The sequence below is a fragment of the Perissodus microlepis genome, chromosome 11, assembly GCF_051167445.1.
Source record: "Perissodus microlepis isolate ML-2025 ecotype Zambia chromosome 11, ASM5116744v1, whole genome shotgun sequence".
Taxonomy (NCBI): domain Eukaryota; kingdom Metazoa; phylum Chordata; class Actinopteri; order Cichliformes; family Cichlidae; genus Perissodus; species Perissodus microlepis.
The window spans coordinates 31,155,884-31,176,542 of NC_140471.1; the positions used below are offsets into that span (position 1 = coordinate 31,155,884).

At 39.8% G+C, this 20,659-nt stretch overlaps 1 protein-coding gene across 8 annotated transcripts in view; it reads right to left on the reverse strand.

Annotated features, from left to right (window-relative positions):
- cspg5a (chondroitin sulfate proteoglycan 5a) overlaps window positions 1-20,659 on the reverse strand; it is a 60,663-nt gene that overhangs the window by 20,820 nt on the left and 19,184 nt on the right. For all 8 annotated transcript variants that reach the window (XM_084944096.1, XM_084944102.1, XM_084944099.1 and 5 more), the window contains exons 2-3: window positions 16,590-17,574; window positions 1,446-1,634 (exon numbers count right to left, since the gene is read on the reverse strand). In XM_084944096.1, the coding sequence (XP_084800222.1) occupies window positions 1,446-1,634; window positions 16,590-17,574 (1,174 nt within the window). The remainder of the gene's footprint in view (window positions 1-1,445; window positions 1,635-16,589; window positions 17,575-20,659) is intronic.

Sequence of the window (20,659 nt, forward strand, 5' to 3'; positions counted from 1 at the left end):
TATTGTACACCACTGATTTCATCACTTGCTCAGACGTGCTGGTCCAAGGACCTTGCGAGCTCAGATATTTCAAACAGATCTTTTTTAGATTCCTTCTACCAAACTTATTTTCCCCTGTGCTCTCTCTCTGCATCAGCCGCTCTCTGTCGTTTCACACAAACACAAGCCAGGGTGGCACTTTGGCCCAACGGCAGTGCCAGCCAATAAACTGTTTTCTGGTTGAGTCATCGATGGAGGGAGTAATGTACTGCAGCTGAGACACAGCGACTGCCGAGTAGCTGATAATAAATCTGCTGCATCATATTGCCCAAAGGCCCCAGTTTTTAGTTTTGTTTGACTGATCTTTTTAAAGTAAAAAAAAAAAATGAAGTAACTGAAAGTTGAGTGTGGAGTTTGCAGGATACATGATACATGAGGTTTTATCTGTTTATTTCTTCTTCAGAATTTCCCTACTCAGTGGACTTAAACCATCTTTTGTTTTGTTCTCTGGAAGGTCTTGTTTGCATTACCAAAAATATATCTAACACGCAGAGGCTGGTGGTATTGCCAGACAGAGTGAAGATAGACTAAACAACTAGATCCTTTCTTTTTGAGCTGGATGAAGATCCAGTATTTAATAAAAATGGGAAGATAAACAACTTCCAGTTTTTTTTAAAATAAAAGGAAGGTTTTGAGATTTTGGATTATTCGTTATCAGTACTGAAGAGTTAGAAGGGCAAAAATATGTATTTTTAAAGTGAACAACAGCAAGGTGAGCTTTGCATATCAAAGGACTTGGTTGTGTCTGCCTAGCAGCACTTCTAAAGTGAAAAGTGACTCCAAATATTACTTTGGCAAGAGCGAAGTCACCCATTCCCAAATATATAATGAAACACTTTTAAAAAAGTATTTATGAGAATCTAAACCAGGGGTGGGCAATTCCAGGCCCCGAGGGCCGGTGTCCCTGCAGGTTTTAGATGTGTCCTTGAACCAACATAGCTGATTTAAATGGCTAAATTAGCTCCTCAACATGTCCTGAAGTTCTCCAGAGGCCTGGTAATGAACTAATCATGTGATTCAGGTGTGTTGACCCAAGGTGAGATCTAAAACCTGCAGGACACCGGCCCTCGGGGCCTGGAATTGCCCACCCCTGATCTAAACTAATAAATTACTGCTACTCAGTGAATATTTTTATGTAGGATGATCATGGTTTGAATGTTTATTCAAGATGTCCTGCCCTAGTTGAAACAAAATGCATTTGTTTTTGTCACTGTTTATGATCAGAATTATTTACTGGTTTGTAAGAGACCAGTGCGCCCTACCCATTTTGGCCCCAAAATGCTCTCACTGTCTCATTTACCATACACACATCAGCGGTACTAATCTTTAGATGCTGTTATTTAGAGACACACACCAAATAAGGGTAAAAAACCCAACTTTTTTTCAGACTTTTGTCGTCTCCTCACCTGCGCTTACGCAACTTCTTATTCTCTGTCTTGAGCACGTGGAGCTTCTTGGCGAAGCACACGATGATCATGAAGAGCAGCAGGACCACCAGAGCCGAGGCGCCCACGGCCAGACACATCACCTGGAACTCAGTAACCACCGACTCGCAACGGGCACCCTTGTGCCAGATGTAATCCTGGACGTTGCATCTGAGGCAGACAAAGAGGTTTCAGAGGACAGGTTGAGAGAGAAATTGAGTCAGGTGGAATTACATATAGAGAGAAAAATCGGGGACAAGGGGAGGAAACAGAGCAGAACAAAAAGATATGACCGGGATGATGAACAGTGAAGAATGTGAAATGAAATAAGTTGTGAGCAGAAAGGGAAGGAAAAAAGAGATCAGTGAGTTAAAATCATGTCTTATCAATTTCTGCGAGTTTTGTGTGCCTGTCAGTTTCACGTTTTAGCCAGTTACAAGTTTGGCTTTTAAGAATTATTTAATGAACACACATGCTGTGAATGCCTCCGTACTCAAAGTCTCTTCATTAAAGTTCAGGATTTCCTCTCTGCTTCTGATTATCTTTAATCAGAAACAGAGAGATGTGGGAATTCAGGAGGCTCTTTACATGCTGCCAAAAGTCCTCCAAATGTTCCACAACATGATGCGTGTTACATAAACCTTCAGCGTAAAGCCATCTACTAGAAGAGCGTTTGTCGCCGGCAGGTTCGTGAACGGTTTATTGAAAAATATACAAAGTCATCACTATGTGTGTCTGAAAATAGAAAGTGAAAAAGGAAAAACAGCCTGAGGTGATTTTTTTTTATAAACACACTCGCCGTCAAACAAAAACACACGCATACACAGTCAGAAAAGATATTAGCGTTTAGAACATGTAACACAAAACATATGGGCAACCATGTGTGGATGTATATTGTGTGCACACACACACGTCGACACACAAAAACACACACAGCTGCCATGCAAGTCCCAGACTCCCTTCATAGCCATTTGGCGGAGTACGGTGTCCGCCCGGGGACATAAACAACAGGGGCAGATGGCTTTGTCTACAGACTGTTTGGCGTGTGAAATGGCAGTGACTATTTCACCACTTAATGAGACTGTGATGCTGCAGAGAGGGACTACCTCACTGCCACAAGTGCAAAAATACAGATGAAAAAAGTTGAGGTTCATTTTTGCCTTAAAGGACTTTTGCTTATTATCCCAACTATGCTCAGTGACGTCTAGATTAATTTCACCCATTTGTTTTCCTGCCAACAGTTAAATGTGGAGATCAATAGAACTAATGTGTGTGTGTGTGTGTGTGTGTGTGTGTGTGTGTGTGTGTGTGTGTGTGTGTGTGTGTGTGTGTGTGTGTGTGTGTGTCACAGAGCTAGAATTGTGAGGTATTAAGCTTAGCTGAGCTACCCTGGCTTTGTCTAAACTCACAGCTTGTACAAAGAAATTCTACCATTCTCATGTTTATAAAACTACATCCCAGAATAAAGAATGGTCATCATCAACCAAAAGCAGCCATTCATAATTTAATTTGTCTGATGTGTGAATTATTATCAAGCAGTCCTAAAATGGTACTGATCCATCCAAACTTTGACAACCTGTGATCTAAACTTAAAAATGAACGACTCTACATATGTTGATTAGGTGTATTTCTGATATTTGGACAGTAGATTAGATTGAATGTTTCCAGTTGTTATGCTAAGCTGAGCTAATTGCAGCTCTGATTTGGGTATATATGATTGCATTAACCATTTTAAACCTTCCAGGGACTCTAGATTCAGAAAAGGCCATGTTTTAACCTTAATTAATACTCGTGTGGTAGCCAGTTGACAGCTTTGGCTTTGGCTGCATCTCCCCTACTCTCTGTGTCACGTATTGTATCCATAGATCTACAGATCTACACAAACGGAGAACCATAAAAGTGATTAAAGGTGCTGGTGGTGCTCATACCCTCTGACTGAGCTCCATACATGTTAAACAGGCTTCTTTCACTGGCTCACTTCCTGTATCCTCCCTGAATCCTTGATGCTTTTATTTTGCCAGCTGAAGGAAACACTGGCAACATGCCAGGAGACGTTTTGAGTTCGGGCATGTATGCAAGAAAGAGAAGCGATGAAGCCCAATATCAGTTTTTTAAAAATGTAGACTTCACTGCATTCACTCTCAGAGTGTTTCTGCATTCATACAAGTAAGAGGTTTATGTAAGATGGATAGAGGGAGGGTGTAGGTGGGGGAGAAAGGGACGGATGCATAAAGGAAGAAGGCGAGCAAGGATGTGCTAGTCACCATGGCAACCCAGCTGAGCGGCAAACAGAGCAGACGTGAGGCTGACATGCCATCAGACACATACATCTGCTCTGAGTGGTCCGGAGGGACACCATTCTGTGTTAGTGGCCAGTTCCCCATTTATTTTCTCCCATTCCCTCCCTCACTCCCCCTCCTGCTTCTTCACTCCTGCTGCTTGTCTTCTTAAAGATTTCTTTTCTTGTTCAGTGGCTCTCTTTCTCTCCCTTCATCTCCACCCTCATCTCTCTTGTCTCTCCTTCCTCCTCCTCCTCCTCCTGCACTTTGTCAAGCGCCTCCGGCTGAATTATGTCTCTCCTTTCAGTTTGTGCAACTGTATTTTTTTTTTACTCTTTTTTTGACGTTAGGATTGAACACAGCAGTCCGAGTCGAATATCGTAATCCTGTTATAGTTGTAAAGGAATGAGCAAAACGAAAGCCAGCAATGACCCTATCTGTAATGAGTGTGTAGCCAAAGTCTGATCTATCTTATTCGTGTAATACACAAAAGTTCATCAACATCAAAATGAGAGAACAGAATTTAAATTTACAGCTCAGCTTGTCTCTAAAACTCCAACTGAGACAAATTCATCAATAATCAATCATTTTAATTTAGTGTGTTACCATGCTAGCACTTGTTATTATGCACTCACTCTCCTGCCAACACATTCCCATTGTAGCCCATCAAATACTTTACATGTTGTGTCAGAAGCTGCTAGGACAAGGATACAAGCAAGGTGTCCTTTGGCATCGGTGCTTTGATGCACTGGCTGTGCTGATATTGAATACCAATAATTAATAATTATGTTTGAAAACGGGACAGTTCATCAACAGAGGGGCTGCAGTTGCTGTCCCTCCTTTGAAGTTTAAGTTCACTTTTTGCTACCCACACATTTAAGGCTTTAAGGACACGACACTTAATATGACACATTAACAATAATGATAAAGGAACAAGGAGAGCAATATTATTATTAATGATATCCTTTAATAATGACCAGGGCTAGGACTAGGACACTTATTTCATTGTTGCTATAACTCATCTTTCAATTCAATTCAGTTCAATTGTAAATATGTAGAACCAAGATTTTGGTAAAAGTGGGAAAGAAAAACTCCTTTTTAACAGGAAGAAACCTCCAGCAGTACCAGGGAGGCTCAGGGAGGGGCGGGCTAGTTGGGGTTGAGGGGAAGGACACAGAGACATGCTGTCGAAGAGAGCCATTGATTTAGGCACCAGTGCCTGTGTCTGTCTCAGAGACGTCGGTATTTGATGACCTGGGATTGAGAACGGGGCTCACTCTGTGATGTAAATAATGACTCTGTGACACTAGATATCCTCCAGGAACTTTAAGGAGATTTTAGTTTAAATTCTGATCGTGAAACAGAAGAACTAAGCAAATAGCAACATTTCTCTTATATCCAGTGTGTAAAGTATCTGAATGACTTACTCTGACAGAGGAAGGTCTTTGCCAATCAAGCCAATACAGAAACCCATGAAATCCCGCAGTCAGCTGATGTCATTTTTGTTACTGTTGGGTTAGGAACCATGAAAAGGACCAACTGAGATGTTTGTGGGAAAATTCATGCCATCAAGACTTCAAAACATCACAAGTAATTATTAAGTACTGAATAAAAGCCTGTTTTAAAGTTTGATTGCACTTGGAATCAATTAGTTTGTAATTGAGAAAGAAGGTAGAAAAAGTAAAAAGAAATGACTGAAAGCTGAACTGACAGCTAATTCCATTGTTTTTGTGGGATGTGTTGACAGCAAGAATGACTCCGGCTTCCTCCATTAAGATTGTTGGAACACAGCTTAACAGGCTGACACAGGAGGAAATAGCTTGGCTGGCTTGGCTTGGCTGAATTTCGAAGAGAATCTTTAGGATTGAATTTCCTCCTCCAAAAGTCTCGCGTCCCCTCCAGCTGCAAAGAGGAGAAATCAAACTGGAAAAGACCCTTGATCAGGGAGGAAAAAACTTTTACTGTTAAATCTCCTTCAAAAGCACCCAACTCCACTTTGGCTGAGATATGACAGACAGCCTCCCTCATTCCCAGTCCTTCCTTCTATAAAACTTCCCACATATCCCACAGCCCTTCCCTTTGTGTCCCACAGCACGGTTTTTTTCCCTCCCTAACCCATCATTATCTCCCTTGCCGCGGCTCACCACAGCCACATTTAAAGCTACGTTGTAGCCTGGCAGTAATATATCAGAGTTAGACTTGGGGCATCCTGAGCCACATTACAAAGAGCTAACAAATCCTCTCAATATTTACCTGATTATGCTGGCCTGCTGTGCTGAGTGAGGCAGACAGAGTTTTTATTTAACTTGCAGAGGATGACAACAGTGCAGAATGGCTAATAGGACCCCCTGCTAGCTTTCATAAGGAGTAATGGAGGGTGAGAATGGAGGATATGAGGGGGGTAATGAGAAAAAAGTTAGGGTAGGACAGGGAACTGTGCAAGAGCAATGGTGTCCTCGGGATTCCCATATGCTTGTTTGCCATTCACCTAGGGACCATTTTTGATCCGAGGACACCACAAGGGTTACGATCGATGGATTGGAACCAAAAGCAGATACTGCTACTCAGATTTTGGACAAATTGTCATACAGCTCCCATGCAATATAGCCTAACTTGCTCACCTTAAAACCAGTTGGACCCATTGAATATGATAAGCATATTCAATTTTTAGCAGTTGGTATCCCGTGCTTTCTTCTGTTTTTGTTGTTTAATACCCTGCTTAAGGGAAAGTGATTATTTTGCAGAGTAAGGAGAGAACAAGCAAAGGGGAGATGCATATTTTATCAGGGTCTTTGGAAGGTTAGAGGGAGAAACAACCAAACATGTCTTATCTAAAAGAGCTGGATCTGGGGTGACAAGAGAGAGCAAAGCTGGGTGTTTCCTGAATATTTTAGCATAAGTCCCAGATTTGCATTAAAAGCTGTGCTTTTTTCAAACATTGTTTTCCTTGAAGAAAAACACATTTTCTGATGCAATAACTCCAGAATGAGTATGAAGGGAAAAACTGAGTCATTCAGAAAGAGGTGAACGTCAGGATTAAAGGCCAGCGGAGGACAGGAGAGGGCACGGCACACTGCGTCTGAAAACTATAAAACATAAGCTTTGATACTGGCTCTGAAACAAAACTTTGAGTTTCTGTTATTGAATGAAAACAAACATTCTCATTTTCCTAAGGGCTCTAGGAAGGTTCAGACAGAGGACAGGACTATAAAACTGGAGCTGGTTTTAAAACGTTGACGGAAAGAGCGAGGAAACACCGTGGATGCAAAGAGAATCTCATCAGACTAGAAATTTAATGAAGACAGAGAGTAAAAGTTCACGGCTTCTTGGTTTTGTTTTACCAAGGAAAATATGTTTGAATGGGCTAGAATCAAGTAGGGTACATGAAAAATACCCTTGACTTCACCAGCGCACTCAAAGACTTTACCCTCTGTATGTACGGGACTCTGCTTTCTGTGTAGTCAGAAACACCTCAGTCCAATCAAGAATTGGTGTGGAGTTTCTTTGATTTCCAAATACAACCACTTCTTAGTTAACTTGCACAGTTTTTTTAAATACTTGACACAAAGGCTATTCTATTCTATTCTATTCTATTCTATTCTATTCTATTCTCATTCATCTGTCTGAAGAAAGTTGTTTGAATTTTGTCAGGCTGTAGAATTAATCTAAAATCAATCAAACACGTCCCTGCGGGTACTGAATGACACATAAAGTCCCATTTCAGATTAAATCTATCTACATATATAAATGTTGGCTCAATGGAATTAGCTATATCGAGCTTTTCATACACATATACAATGACAGAATCAGTAAACTCTAAGAGTTGGTCTTGAGTTTGGATATTTTCTATGTTTTGTTCTTGTAACAGGAGCAAAGACTTATTTGACTCATAAATGCTTTTAGATCTTCTGCTTTCTCTCCACCTGAGCACCGGCTTCCGATTAAAAAACAGAGTAGGTTATTTAGCCCAACTTTACACTGTTTCAATAAACTGTTGTGATATTTGTGTGCAACACCATGCAGCTGAAAGCGTTTACACCTTTCACCACTTACTGGCTTTTCTGCTGTTGTTTTAATCACATGAGACACAAGATAATCAGATAGGACACAATGAAAAATAAAACTGATTATTAAGAAGGGAGCTCTCTGCAACAACTCAAAAAATAAAAGAGATAAATGAACAAAGAGACACTGTTTTTGTAATCCCGGCCCCTTTGATTTATTAATGTGCATTGTTGTATTATTTCAGGTCAGATGCTTTTTGTCTTTATCAGCCATCCACTTAGAGTTCCCTGAGGCATCACATCATCTGCAGTACATTCAAAACAAACCAGCTTAAATAAAATATCACCACATCGGCTTCCATTATGCAGATGAAACCATTATAGCCTCATTAGCAGCCACAGAGGGTTAAAAACTGGACCATTCAATCATCCAGCGAAGGTAAAGCCTTGAACTGAAAACAGAACGGGATTTGAAATGTCACAACATGATCAATGTATTACATTCGGCTTAAAAAATTTCAGAAACAGTGTTGCTTAGAGGCATTGTGCTGGACAAAGTTGCTCCAATTTTAGGGTAAAGCTATGCAAGGACGCACATATATTGGTGCATATGCTTGCCTGCTTGGAACATCTAAATATAAACACCCAATTAAGCACATTCAGTTGGCTTGTCACATTTACATATCATTTTCTGCAGAGTTGCTTGACTGTAAGTACTCAGCTTCCTGCTATTATAAATAAACTGAGGCTGCTTAATGTTGCAAATGAGTCACTCAGCACAGAGCTGCAGATATGATTGTAACCAAAACCTATTTACATAAAACCCCTGTATCCCTGGAGAGCACCCACGCAACATTATAAACTGCAAACCAATTACAGATTTGCAGATGTGTCCCGTGTCACACTAACTATAGGAATTATATGGGGGATGTGTGCATTGAAAGCTCCTGTGTATGTGACCCTGAGAGGAATACAGTAAATTAGATCAAACAATGCTCTGGGTTTCCCAAACAGGGTGACAAATGGATTCATCTTAATGCAATTAAATAATGAAATGAAAAAAATGAAATGTTGGTGAACAGATAACAAAATCCACTTACAACCACTAATGTAGAGAGGAGATCGGACCCAGCATTTATTTCTGCTGAACTTGACCATTTCAGTGCAGCTAGTGTTGTTAGTATAGCTGAGAATAAAAATAGATAGCTTGAACCTTTGGCAGCCAAATCCAACCCACCTTATGTTTATGTCTTAAAGAGTCTAAGATGAAGCACTAACCATACTAGCTGAGCTACACTGAGCACTGTGGCTCCAAGATTTTAAGCAAAACCTATTTTGTGGGGATATAAACATATGAAACCTGCATTAAATTTGATTCATCTCACAGCTGATTCAGGCTACTAAACTCTCTAACTGGATTTTCTCACAGTGTTTTTTTTTTAGGTTTATATGACTGCAGATGGTTTTGATTTTATTGGATTTTTGCAAAAAAACAAAAAACAAAAAAAACAGCAGGTGTGCAATCACATTTTTACCTCTTTGGCATTTTTACTTCATTTTTTCAATTGTAGTAAAGTGTCGTGATTATATTCTTAAATCACAACTTCTTTTGCAATTCAATCATCTTTTTGAGCATCTGGTTGAATTTTGTGGAAAGGGGGAAAACTATGATAGAGCACAAAAAAATGCACGAGAGACTATTTAATTTTTTATTTTTTTTTACAATTCTTTCAAAATAAGAGCATGCAGAAACCAAAACAGAGACAGAGAGATATGATGGACTCTGAACAGTGATTAATAGATTAATAAAACCTGCATTGGATTTGTTTTTTTGTTTTTTTTGTGTGTGTGTGTGTGTGTGTGTGTGTGTGTGTGTGTGTGTGTGTGTGTGTGTGTGTGTGTGTGTGTGTGTGTGTATCTGTCTGTTTGCATTTCTGTGTACACACAAGCTAATAATCGAAACATAGCTAACCTGCAGCTAGACAAACCTGGCCAAAAACAAATTTGTGAATATGTATGCGTGTGTGCAGCCAGCGATTCATTATGTCAGACAAGATTTTTGGCAAAAACAAACTGTGTCTGTTTATGCGTGCGTGTCTTTTTTCCCTGGCGTTCTCCTCAGCTGTAAATCTCCTGTGTGTTTGAACTCTGAGCTGCTTCCATGACCCCCACGCTCTGTGACTCTGAGGTGATCCCTCATGCACCCATAATCCAGTGTGAGAGCATTTGAGTGTTTGTGTGCATCTAAGTGGGTATTTTGTGTGTTTCCATGATCTGATCATGAAATCTTAAATGAATGCAAACTGCTGTTGGTTCTCAAAACCTCACTTAATTATATCAAGCTGCAAGACGCACACACAGACACACATACACTAGTAAACTCGACCTGGCTCGCCCAAGTCGTTTCCATACTGGCAAACATTATAAGGTTCTGACTCATTCTCTCAGTCAGTTTCCCCTCCACCTCCTCTCGTTTTCTCTGTCCACTTCTCCCTTTATATCTGTCTCCTTTTTATTTCATGCCGATAGTTTCTCACTCTGTTTTTCCCTGATCACTCTTTTGATTTCCTTTGTATGTCACTTTTTTTCTCCTTCCATTAATCTGCTTTCCCTACCACAAGCAGAACATAAACACTCTCTCCTCTCCTCTCTTTCTCTTTCCCTGATGCATACCCTCGCTCTTCACTCCCTCAGATTTCTCATCTGTTTCTCCGAATATGGTCCTTTCAGTCCTGCAGCTCCAGAGGAGAAGGCAATTTATGGCACTAATGCTGTCAGATCCCATCAGTCAGGAGGACAAGGGAAGCCAGCACCGGAGATGCCTCAGATAGCTTAAAAAACAAGATATCACATTGCAGTATGTTTATAACGACTGAGGTTTAGAGTTAACATCTCACAAAATGAAAGCATTCACAAATGCATGTGCAAACTGAAGGCCATGTAAAGATCTAATTTGCTTAAACAGAGTAAACTTGACCAATAAAAATGTGATTTTAGTTGAAAAGAAAAATGACAGCTCTGACATGTGGTGGCTCAGCTTGCTACAGACAGGCGAGTGCGAGTGTGTGTCCAAGACAGCTCAGTCTGCAGTGGAGCTGAAACTTCTCAGGAACTTCCATCTGGTGCCGTTTTTGTTGTTAATGAAACATCTCCAATCTTCAGTATTTAACACGTAAAATATATATTTACATCCTTACATTGACCTTGACTCTGAAGTACAAATATACAGCATAAAAAAGGGATATTCTAAGCAGAAAAGGCTAAAATATATCAACTTTTAGTCTATGGTATTGATCAAACTACTGCTTCCTATAAGTCCCAGTCATCCAACTTCACTGAAGGCCCAGCTATTCTGAATTGCACATATTTTATTAGAAACTCTGCTTTCATTACACACAAGTCGTTAATGTTAATGTTTATTTAATTTCCATTGTTGAATACCACCTGGGACATCTGCTGTTAGATGCTGTTCAAATTTTGCGCTGTGTGTGAAATTACCTCCATGACCACACAAAAGTAAAAATGATTCAGTCATTTATTAGTGTGTGCCACACATTATTGCATTATTTGAAATGCAGCAATTTAGGCCCACAGCACTTTGCTGTAAAAGCAGAAAACTAACCTAAGATAAGGAACAAGATCACTGTGAAACAGTGCATCAGCATATCAAGCTGCAGCCAACAGTTTTCAAAAGCTGTGACATCCCTTTTAACGAGTAAAATCAGTAGAGTGCCCATTTAAAGTCATTCTACCAGCAGTAGCTGTTCTGTCTGTGTTTCATTCAGTGAAATGTATACTTTGCCTTATTATTATTTGCTAAATATTAATAAAAAGTATAAATTTAGAAACTGTTCAATAGCAATCATCCATATTCTAAACTGTTTATACAGGTCAGGGTCACTAGTTGGGTAGAGGTTACCAAGCAACCATTCATAGTCACGTCCTAACCTACAGCCAGTGTAGAATAGAGAAAGACACAACCTACGCAGACACGGGGAGAACGTGCAAACACCACACAGAAAGGATGGTGGATTGGTGCATTTGAACAGATGATTTTCTTGAGGTAAACAATGCTAACCACTGCAGTGCAGCTCATACCTACAAGCACTGATGCTGAAAATGGAAAGCTTTGCACCTCTGCAGGTATGTAATTCTATCTGTAAAAAAGATATGATGGGCATGTCTGAGGTCAGTAAAACACACTCCAAAGGGTCATGAGTTTTACTGCAGAGGGTCACAGGTCCAAACATTCATCCCCCTGTAATTGAATTGGCTCCATGTCCAGCTCCAACTCCAACACACATGCACAGAAATGTACACCACACACACATACAATTAGACACATACACGCAAACTTAGTCACATGTGTAATCAGACGCACACACAGACGAACATATTGGTCCTCATCTGTGCCAGCGCTCTATTGACCCACATTGAGCTTTTGCCCAGCAGTCAAACGCCTCTCAGTATCTCTCAGCCCTCATCTGACTCACTCTCAGGAGGTTCATCAGTGCTACTATCTGCTGACTGAAGCCCAAAATCTGCCCTAAATATCTGGATCACACTGTCCGCTTAGCAAGAGTTTTTCAGCATCGCTGAGTGAGCTTTGCTCCATTTCCCATTCAGTCAATGATATTTGTAATCTGTTGATTTCATGCAACAGAGATGATTATTTCAGTCGTGCTCGGTCCGTAATGGCTTTTTTCTTTTAGGGTTTTAGGTTTTATTGATTTGGAAATTACTATACTAAAAGCAGGTAAAATACTTGAGATTAAGTCTATGTTGTAATTCTCTGAGAGCCAAATTGACACTTGTTTGCATGATGTTTGCATGACGTCTGCGAATATATATAATAGTAGGTTAAGCACATTAGCACTGAAAACTGCAAAATTTTGCAAATAATGTACTGCAGGTTTTAAGAAGAACTGATCAAGTTGAAGTAAAGCATGTGCTCAAACTCATGGTTTCTATGCCTGAGTGTCCTTGAGCATCTGTGTGACATATATTTGAACACCTGCTCATGCCTGTGAAGGTTCGTATGGACCACTGTATGGACGTCTAAGTGCAGCCCAAAATCTGAGGCTACATGGGATGCGTATGTGCCTGAAAAGTAAACTGGATGCTTGTTGTGTGTACAATACTTATGTCCTGTTGTTTATACTGTACATTGACAATCACAAAACAGAGCATCGCTTCCTGTTGCTGTCAGGAGGTTGCCATTGTGTTGTCTAGTGCACATGTGTTGAACGTATTCTTCTAGAAACACCTGTGATTGTAGTATAGAAATATGTATTCACCCCATTTTTTCATATCGAGATCAAATTTGGTGAACTATAAATGTGAATTAGCGTCATTACATAAAAGCAACGATGACCTTTAAGGACTGAGTACGGTGAGACCGTCTAGAGACAATGCAACCCAGGATTTACAGCTGTGGTGCACCATCCACTTTTGCATAATGTGAACTGATGTGCATCATGAGACATACTGTTCAATAATCATGGCCAGTCAGTCTCCAGAAATAGATCAGTTTATAAAGTTAATTGTCTACTTAGCAACCATACCAGAGAGACAGCTAAGTGACATTTAGCAGTGACTAACTCGTCAAGCTCATAATACCACATCTAAATCTGAATTTACATCAACCACATACTGACTACTTGATTGATTCCTGAATCATCCCCAGTAATAAAAAATATATAAAAATACTTGAAATTTAAATACTTGGGATGGGTTTTGTTCTGTTAAGTAAACTTTGATGCAACGTCATTCAAACCAGACATTAAATCAATCGTCTCTTCTTTACAACACCACTACCTGCAATACATTTTCCCAATTGAACAATCAGTGAAATTAAAGAATAAAATTCTTAAGTATTTCAGGAAAGTGAGGTAAACAACAGCTAAGAAAGAAGTCATGACCAAATGTCAGTCAGTCCCACATTGATGAGATGTGATGTGGTCCATTAAGATAAAGTAAGCTGAGGGGATAAATCGCTGACCTTGTTACTTTAATGCAGGTAAATCTGGGCTTTTTATTCACAATATTACATTTTTGTTGGAGTGCAGACAGAGTTTTGTGAGTGTATTTGGTGTGTGTGAATGAGAGCAATATTTTGAGTTCCAGTGGTGGAGCTGATCACCATTGTGCATAAATTTGCATGTCAATCAATGCAGCTGTTCAGCAACTGGAAGTAGCTTCTCACCGATTGGTTGATTCCTTTCATAATTAAGGGAAAATGTGTGTAAAATCACAGACGAGCCACCATCAGAGATCATTGGTGTGCTGTGGTTGATTTTTGTGTGGTAGATTATTGTTTTAGTTAGTAGCTGCTTACAAATCGCAGAATCTCTGTTTGTTTGTTTATTTTTTTTTTTTAAATATATCACAGAAGAGAGAAATGCAAGATTTTGTGATGAAATCATTAAACTTCAGCTATGGACACACAAATTTTGAAAGTTCATACAATTAACCTTTTGCAAGCTGCCTTGACAACGCTGACCTTTGAGTGAACGAGGCATCAAAGAGTTCAAAACTGAGAAGTCTGATGCAGATTAGTGGCTGTGCTGCATCAAGAAACAGTCATGGTTATGAAGACTGTAACAAATAGTATATCTTTTAAATATAGTGAAGAAACTTTAGTGCCCCTGCTAGTAAGTTTAAAATGCCAGAATAAAATACACACATTAAGAAAATGAGGTGTTCGAGTGTGCTGTTGTGTCAGCAGTTAGCTCATCAAATATTAAATGTACAGTCAGATTAAAGCAAGCAAGAGCAACAAAAACTGCACAAGAAATGATTACAATTATTGCATGATGAAAGAAAATACTCAGTGCAGAGTAGGTGTAAGCACAGAGAATTTGATAATGCATGATTAATATAGCATATTAATAATTAATAGTTATTAATTAAGTATATTAATCTTGAGCTGCATCGACTGCGCTGCGGTAATAGTGCCTGTTTCAAGTTACATAAATGCAAGCTTACCACAGCTGCAGTGCTGCATATCGGCCGATCTCAGTACCAGCCAACATGCGCTGATGAGGGTCCACCTGGCCCACCAAGTACAGCAGCATTACTAAATGTACCCGTGTTAAGATGCGCGAATAGTTAAGTATTTGGTTTTCAAATAAATGGATAAATAATAACATATAATGTAATAAAAATTAAAATAAATAAAATATTAGGTGATCAACAGCCTCAAAGACTTCATTTATTGCATACTGAAAAATACTTAATAATATAAAGATGAAAAAGAGGTCAAAATAATTCTCTCTTTAAAGTAGGTGCACAATGCGGGTATAAATACAGTGAAAATAATTCTGTATGATTAATTGTATGATTAAAGTATATTAAGTTTGAGCTGCACTATAAATAATAATAATGATTGATTGATTGATTGATTGATTGATTGATTGATTGATTGATTGATTGATTGATTGATTGATCATACTTTATTCATCCCGAGGGAAATTGGGATGTGATTGGGTTGTGGTAATGCCTTTGTTGAGTTGTATAAACCCAAGCATGCCACAGCTGCAGTGTTGCATATCAGCTGATCTCATTTTAACACATTTTGTGAGCTTGCCTTCTCTAAAACAAACCACAATTTATTTTCTTAATCATAACCAAATAGTTTTAGCGCCTGATTCTGACCAAACTATGAAAGCTAAAGTGAAAACAAAACTAAACCAAACCAAAACTCCCACAAGGGACATGATGTGGTCTCCTAGTTGACAGCTGTGTGATCTATATCATCGTCACTCCAATTTCTCCAGTCTCCAGAGCTGTGTGTAACAGCACAAACACCAAAGCCTTACCTTATGTTTTTGTTCTAATCAACATGTTAATTAAGATTCTTTGAGGATCCTAGAAAGCTTTTCAGAGCTGGAGTGAGGGCTGTGAACAGCTGTCTGTGTTTTTCAAAAGTCAGTTTTGTTTTCTGAAAAGCAAACCCTTAGTTTGGTGCACAAAGCCGGGGCTGGAATGAATCTTACTATTCAGAACTCAGTCATTTTAATTGTGAAATGATTTTGCCCTCATCTGAATGTGGACAGGACTACAAGGCAATGTTTTGATCCACAGATGCTCTCTGATAGTTGACGTTCAGTGCTCACATTGACCTGAAAATGCTCAGTGGCTTATATTAAATTTTCATAAATGATGCACTTAATCCGTTTGACTTTTGACCTCCACCTAGATTCGCCTCCACAGCAACCCCATTGGACTGAGTCCCGAGGAAAGTTATTAATGCAGCGTGTAGCTGATGCCCGAGAAGCTAGTCGTAATGTAATGTCACAGAACTGGTCCTAAATTTGAGATCCTACATGCAAGATAGCATCTAATTTACAGTTTGTTATATACATCTGAGAGAGTCTTTGTATGTGTTTACAAAACTTTGCCTTCAACTTTATGCATATGTGTTCATAAAATCCTGTTTATTAGAGTCTGTGCAAAGTCCAGCTCTCACAAAGAGAAACCAAATCTCAGGCATGAAGTCTGGCAAATGGGGGGCCATTCCCTCATAAAACGCTCTTAAAATGCACTGTTTTTTATTTTGTTTCTGAGCTTTTCCACATGTTTCTAACCAAAAAGCAGAAAACTAAATCAGAAGTTTGCTGAAGCTCCATTCAGCCTATCAGATAACACATTTATTTGTTTATTTTTAACACGGCCGCAAATAAGTTAACCCGTTTAAGCCTCACACAGCTACATTTGTATTAAGTGGGTGATATTTTTGAGGCAGGTTAAAGCACACTAACAGAACCTGCTGAGTGGTTTGGTCTTGTTTCATATAGTGTTTGTATAGGCTGGTGTGACTGAGTGATCATCATGTGTCATACCTGCAGAAAACCTCCACGCCATCCAGCTGGTAACACTGTCCTCCATTGAAGCAATAGTTGGGCAGCATGTCACACTGCGAGCGGCAACTTCCGTTTATCATCTGGTAGCCCACGCGGCATCCATTTGGTAAGGCCGCTGGAGGGGCTACCACAGGGTCTTTTGGTACTGGAGCTCTCGCACCAGGAAATGACCCCCCAGGGAAGAATGAGCCAGACCCGGGAAGCTGTGGCTTGGAACGAGCAGGAGACCCAGCAGCAAGTCGGAGATCTTCATCGGTGTCATAAGCATCAGTTGTGGTGCTGTAGGTGTACTCATCAGCAGTGGGGGACACACCGTCGTCATAGGGTGTAAGATAGTCGTAAGTATCTGGCATTGCCCAGGAGGTTGTGTCGCCACCTTGCAGCTCATGGGCCAGTGATGAAGGTGAGGCGGGGGCGAGGTCTAGGTTGCGCCCACGAGAAGAGGGGTCAAAGAAGTCCACGTGGAGGACATCAGGGTTAGAGGGGTTAGTGGCGGCTGGGGATGGGGCAGCGGTTGTGGTGAAAAGGTGGTCCAGGTCGAACACAGCTGTGTCCTTGGCATGGATCCAAGGTGGGTCAGTGTGTGGCTGACGCTCCTCTTCATCATCCTCCTCCTCCTTGCCCTCGTCAACTCCCTGTTTGCGTGGGTTGCTAGGCAACAGATGCTCCGTCTCAGCTGAGTCGGGGCTGAGCTGTGGTGGAGTAGCCACACTGACATCCTCTACTGTGGAAACCACCGTTTCACCAAACATGCCACTACTCTGCTCCTCCTCCTCGCCGCCACGGGGGATACGGCCGGCCCTTGGGGTCACGGTGCTGACTGGCTCCGGGGTGGCTGGGCTATTTATTCCAGTTACCACAGCAAACATTTTGTTGACTTTGATTGGCCCTTCCTCTTCGTTAAGCAGGGAGGTGACATTGGATGCACTATCCGGCTCAGTGACATTGATCCCAACAGCGTTTCCTGCAAAGACACAGAAAGAGGTGTAAAGTAAACAGAAGGGAATTTTGGAATAGCAAAGAATTGCCACTTTCTGAACTCTCTGGAAGACGCCACTTGCAAAATCATCCAGAGTGAAGAGGCCCAAAAGTGTAAAATCGATGATCTAAAAAAAGAAAATTCTAATATTTTTAGTTTTCAGTTCAGAGACAAGGAATGTGGTTGAGTTTGTTAATTTTTATGTGGGTTTAAAATGTAGTAAAAAGTTTTTACTAAGTAGCATTTGGTGACAGCACTACAAGCTACTTCTTGATATTTTGCATTTTAATTTCACACAATACTTGATCAGAAGTCATCTGACAGACGTCATTTTTGACCACCTTAGCTGCTTCTCTTGCACAGCCCAAGTTTCTGGTGTGATTTAACTACCAATAGCATCTCTTGTAGTCATCATTTGAAAAAAAAGGTGCCTTCAAGTTAATAAGTCACAATTCCACATTAGCAGAGTGCAACCTTTTCTCTCAGCAAAATCCGCTTCACTGCAAGAAAAAACAAATGAACATCTGTATTATTTCATTTCAGTTTAATCATATGATCAACACTGCAAAAACAAAAATAAAATACAGTTCTTCTGTCAAAAGCAGGTGTAAGCAATTTAGCCATTTAGCCCCCTTTAACTCTTATTCACTCATTACTACATCTACAGCGGCCTATGTGAACTGCAGCCAAAGCTGTCAATCGACTCTGTTAGCATTTGAAAAGTGGCCCATGGGAAACACCGCCTTACATAAATATCACTCTGCATTATGAATATTCAAGCCATGAAGGTGGTATAATTGTAAACACTGGGGTTTACCATTATGCATGAATTTCTTTTTGAAACTGTGAGCAGAATCATGCTTCAGTACCGCTTGAATGAAAACATAGAGTTTAATGAGGTGAAAACAATTTAGCTCCCGAAAAGAGACAAATTTGCATCATTAAAAACCTTTTAACCCTCCAATTAACCTATTTCTATGAAACATAGCTGCTTTGACTTGTAGGACCTAAACTGTATGATTCTGACGCTGAGTGACTGCATTATTAACAGTGACTGAGAAATTCCATAAAATACACTGAAAAAAAAAACAATGATAAAACTATGTTAATATTCCTTTTTTGGATATGTTTGTACTGCTGACTAAAAGGTGATGATAACCTCAATTCCCCGAGGATCCCGAAAGCCCCAAACCCTCTGAGCATGTTTTGATTTTTGGATGATTTAGTTCACAAATATTTGAACCACTTTGTCACAACTTCAGCAAATAACCCCATTTTTATTAGCTCATTATAAGGCTCTGTGCTCTACATGTATTCCTACACTAAGTGGTCCTTAATTAAATTATAACAAAGGAGGCCCAACAGGAAATTTGTGCTCATGGACCTCCAACAGGTTAATCCGGCAGCAGTTACCACAGATTATTAATTTAAAGCTAAAACTGCAGTTTTCAAATTTCTTTTGTTATCATCTGGAACAACGAGTCTCTCACTGTGTACCAACATCAGAGAAAGCTGTGCTCTAAGACAGGTTAAAACAAAATCCTATTACCAGTGTAGTTCCTCTAAATTCCAATGCAACAATGGGTTTAATGACCACCATGTTATATGTTATATGCAGCACACCTGCTTAGAGTAGAGATGGACCGATCCGATATTACCTATCGCTGACGTAAATTACTGGATCGGATATCGGAGAGCAATAAAAAATGTAATCGATCCATTAAATATCAAAAAAGCACCTCACAAAACTTGCAACATGGCGTAACTCAGCTCATAACCATAGCACGTCGGAGCAGTGTGCTCACGTGATAGAGCAGCTGTGTGTATTTGTAGCCTGGCTACCAATCCGGCATTTCATCTCCGAGGAAGTTATCCCAGAGAGAAGTAAAGCAAGTGTGTAAGTTCATCTCTTAATGTTTGTAAAGCATTCCCACGTTAAGCTTAACAACCGATATATGGAGCGACTGCCTCTCTCTCTCCCCCTCCCTCTCTTGTTGCTACTTCAATCATGAAACTGATCAATGATCAGCTGATCGGCTTTTCTGTCGCGAGTCTGTCTCTCTTCTTTGTTTTTGGCCCACTTTGCACCAGAAAGAGGAAACCAGCGGCTGAACAACAGCAGCACGTTTAACCTTGATAATCTGTTGTTAGAATTTATTTATTTATTTAATATTACTTTCTACACCAGGATCCTTTTCTACGTAGCTGACAGCTGGTAACTGTGCAGGGGCGGATTTAGCAAAGTTTAGCCAGGGGGGCCGATAGGGCATTAACAGGGAAAAGGGGGCACAAAGACATACTTTTCTTTCTTATTCTCATTTAAAATGTCTAGCTTTTAATAAATAATTATCTGAATCTTACACCCAAAGTTTTAATCTGATGTAAAATGTATAGAAGTCCATTACTGTATATAGTAACTGTTAAGTCTAATATACCCTAGTAAGCTATACTACTTTTTCCTTTGGGAAGATACCATCTGTGCAGTCTGCAATTCTGTTGGAGAAAGATGTTGAATCTATTTAATTATTCTTGAAAAATAATTTATTTCTGTGTATTTTTTTTTCACACTGCATCAAATTAAAGTTGATTACGTCGATTAAGCATCATGAGGTTTAGGGTGGGGGGTGGTTCAGGTATAGCAGAATAGCTTTAGTGTTGTTGTTTATTTAAACTTGAGTATGAACTTATACAAAATGCAGCAAGATATTAAAAAAACAGTTTTATTGATTAAAAAACACACTATATCGGATTCATATCGGTATCGGCAGATATCCAAATTTATGATATCGGTATCGGTATCGGACATAAAAAAAAGTGGTATCGTGCCATCTCTAGCTTAGAGATTTTTACATCTGACAATCAGAAAGCTTTTAAGGTAGTTAAATAACCTTGATGAGATTAACTGTGCTAATAAAGAAGCCAAATCAACATCCAAAAGGTGGAAACTATCTTTTTCACCTCATGCAGTAACTTTGCCTTAAATAAAGCTCCCCTTTATGACCTGGCTTGTGAAACAGCCTTAGCTATAAAAAAAATTGTGTGCATCCAGAAATAGAAGAAAAATGCTGAT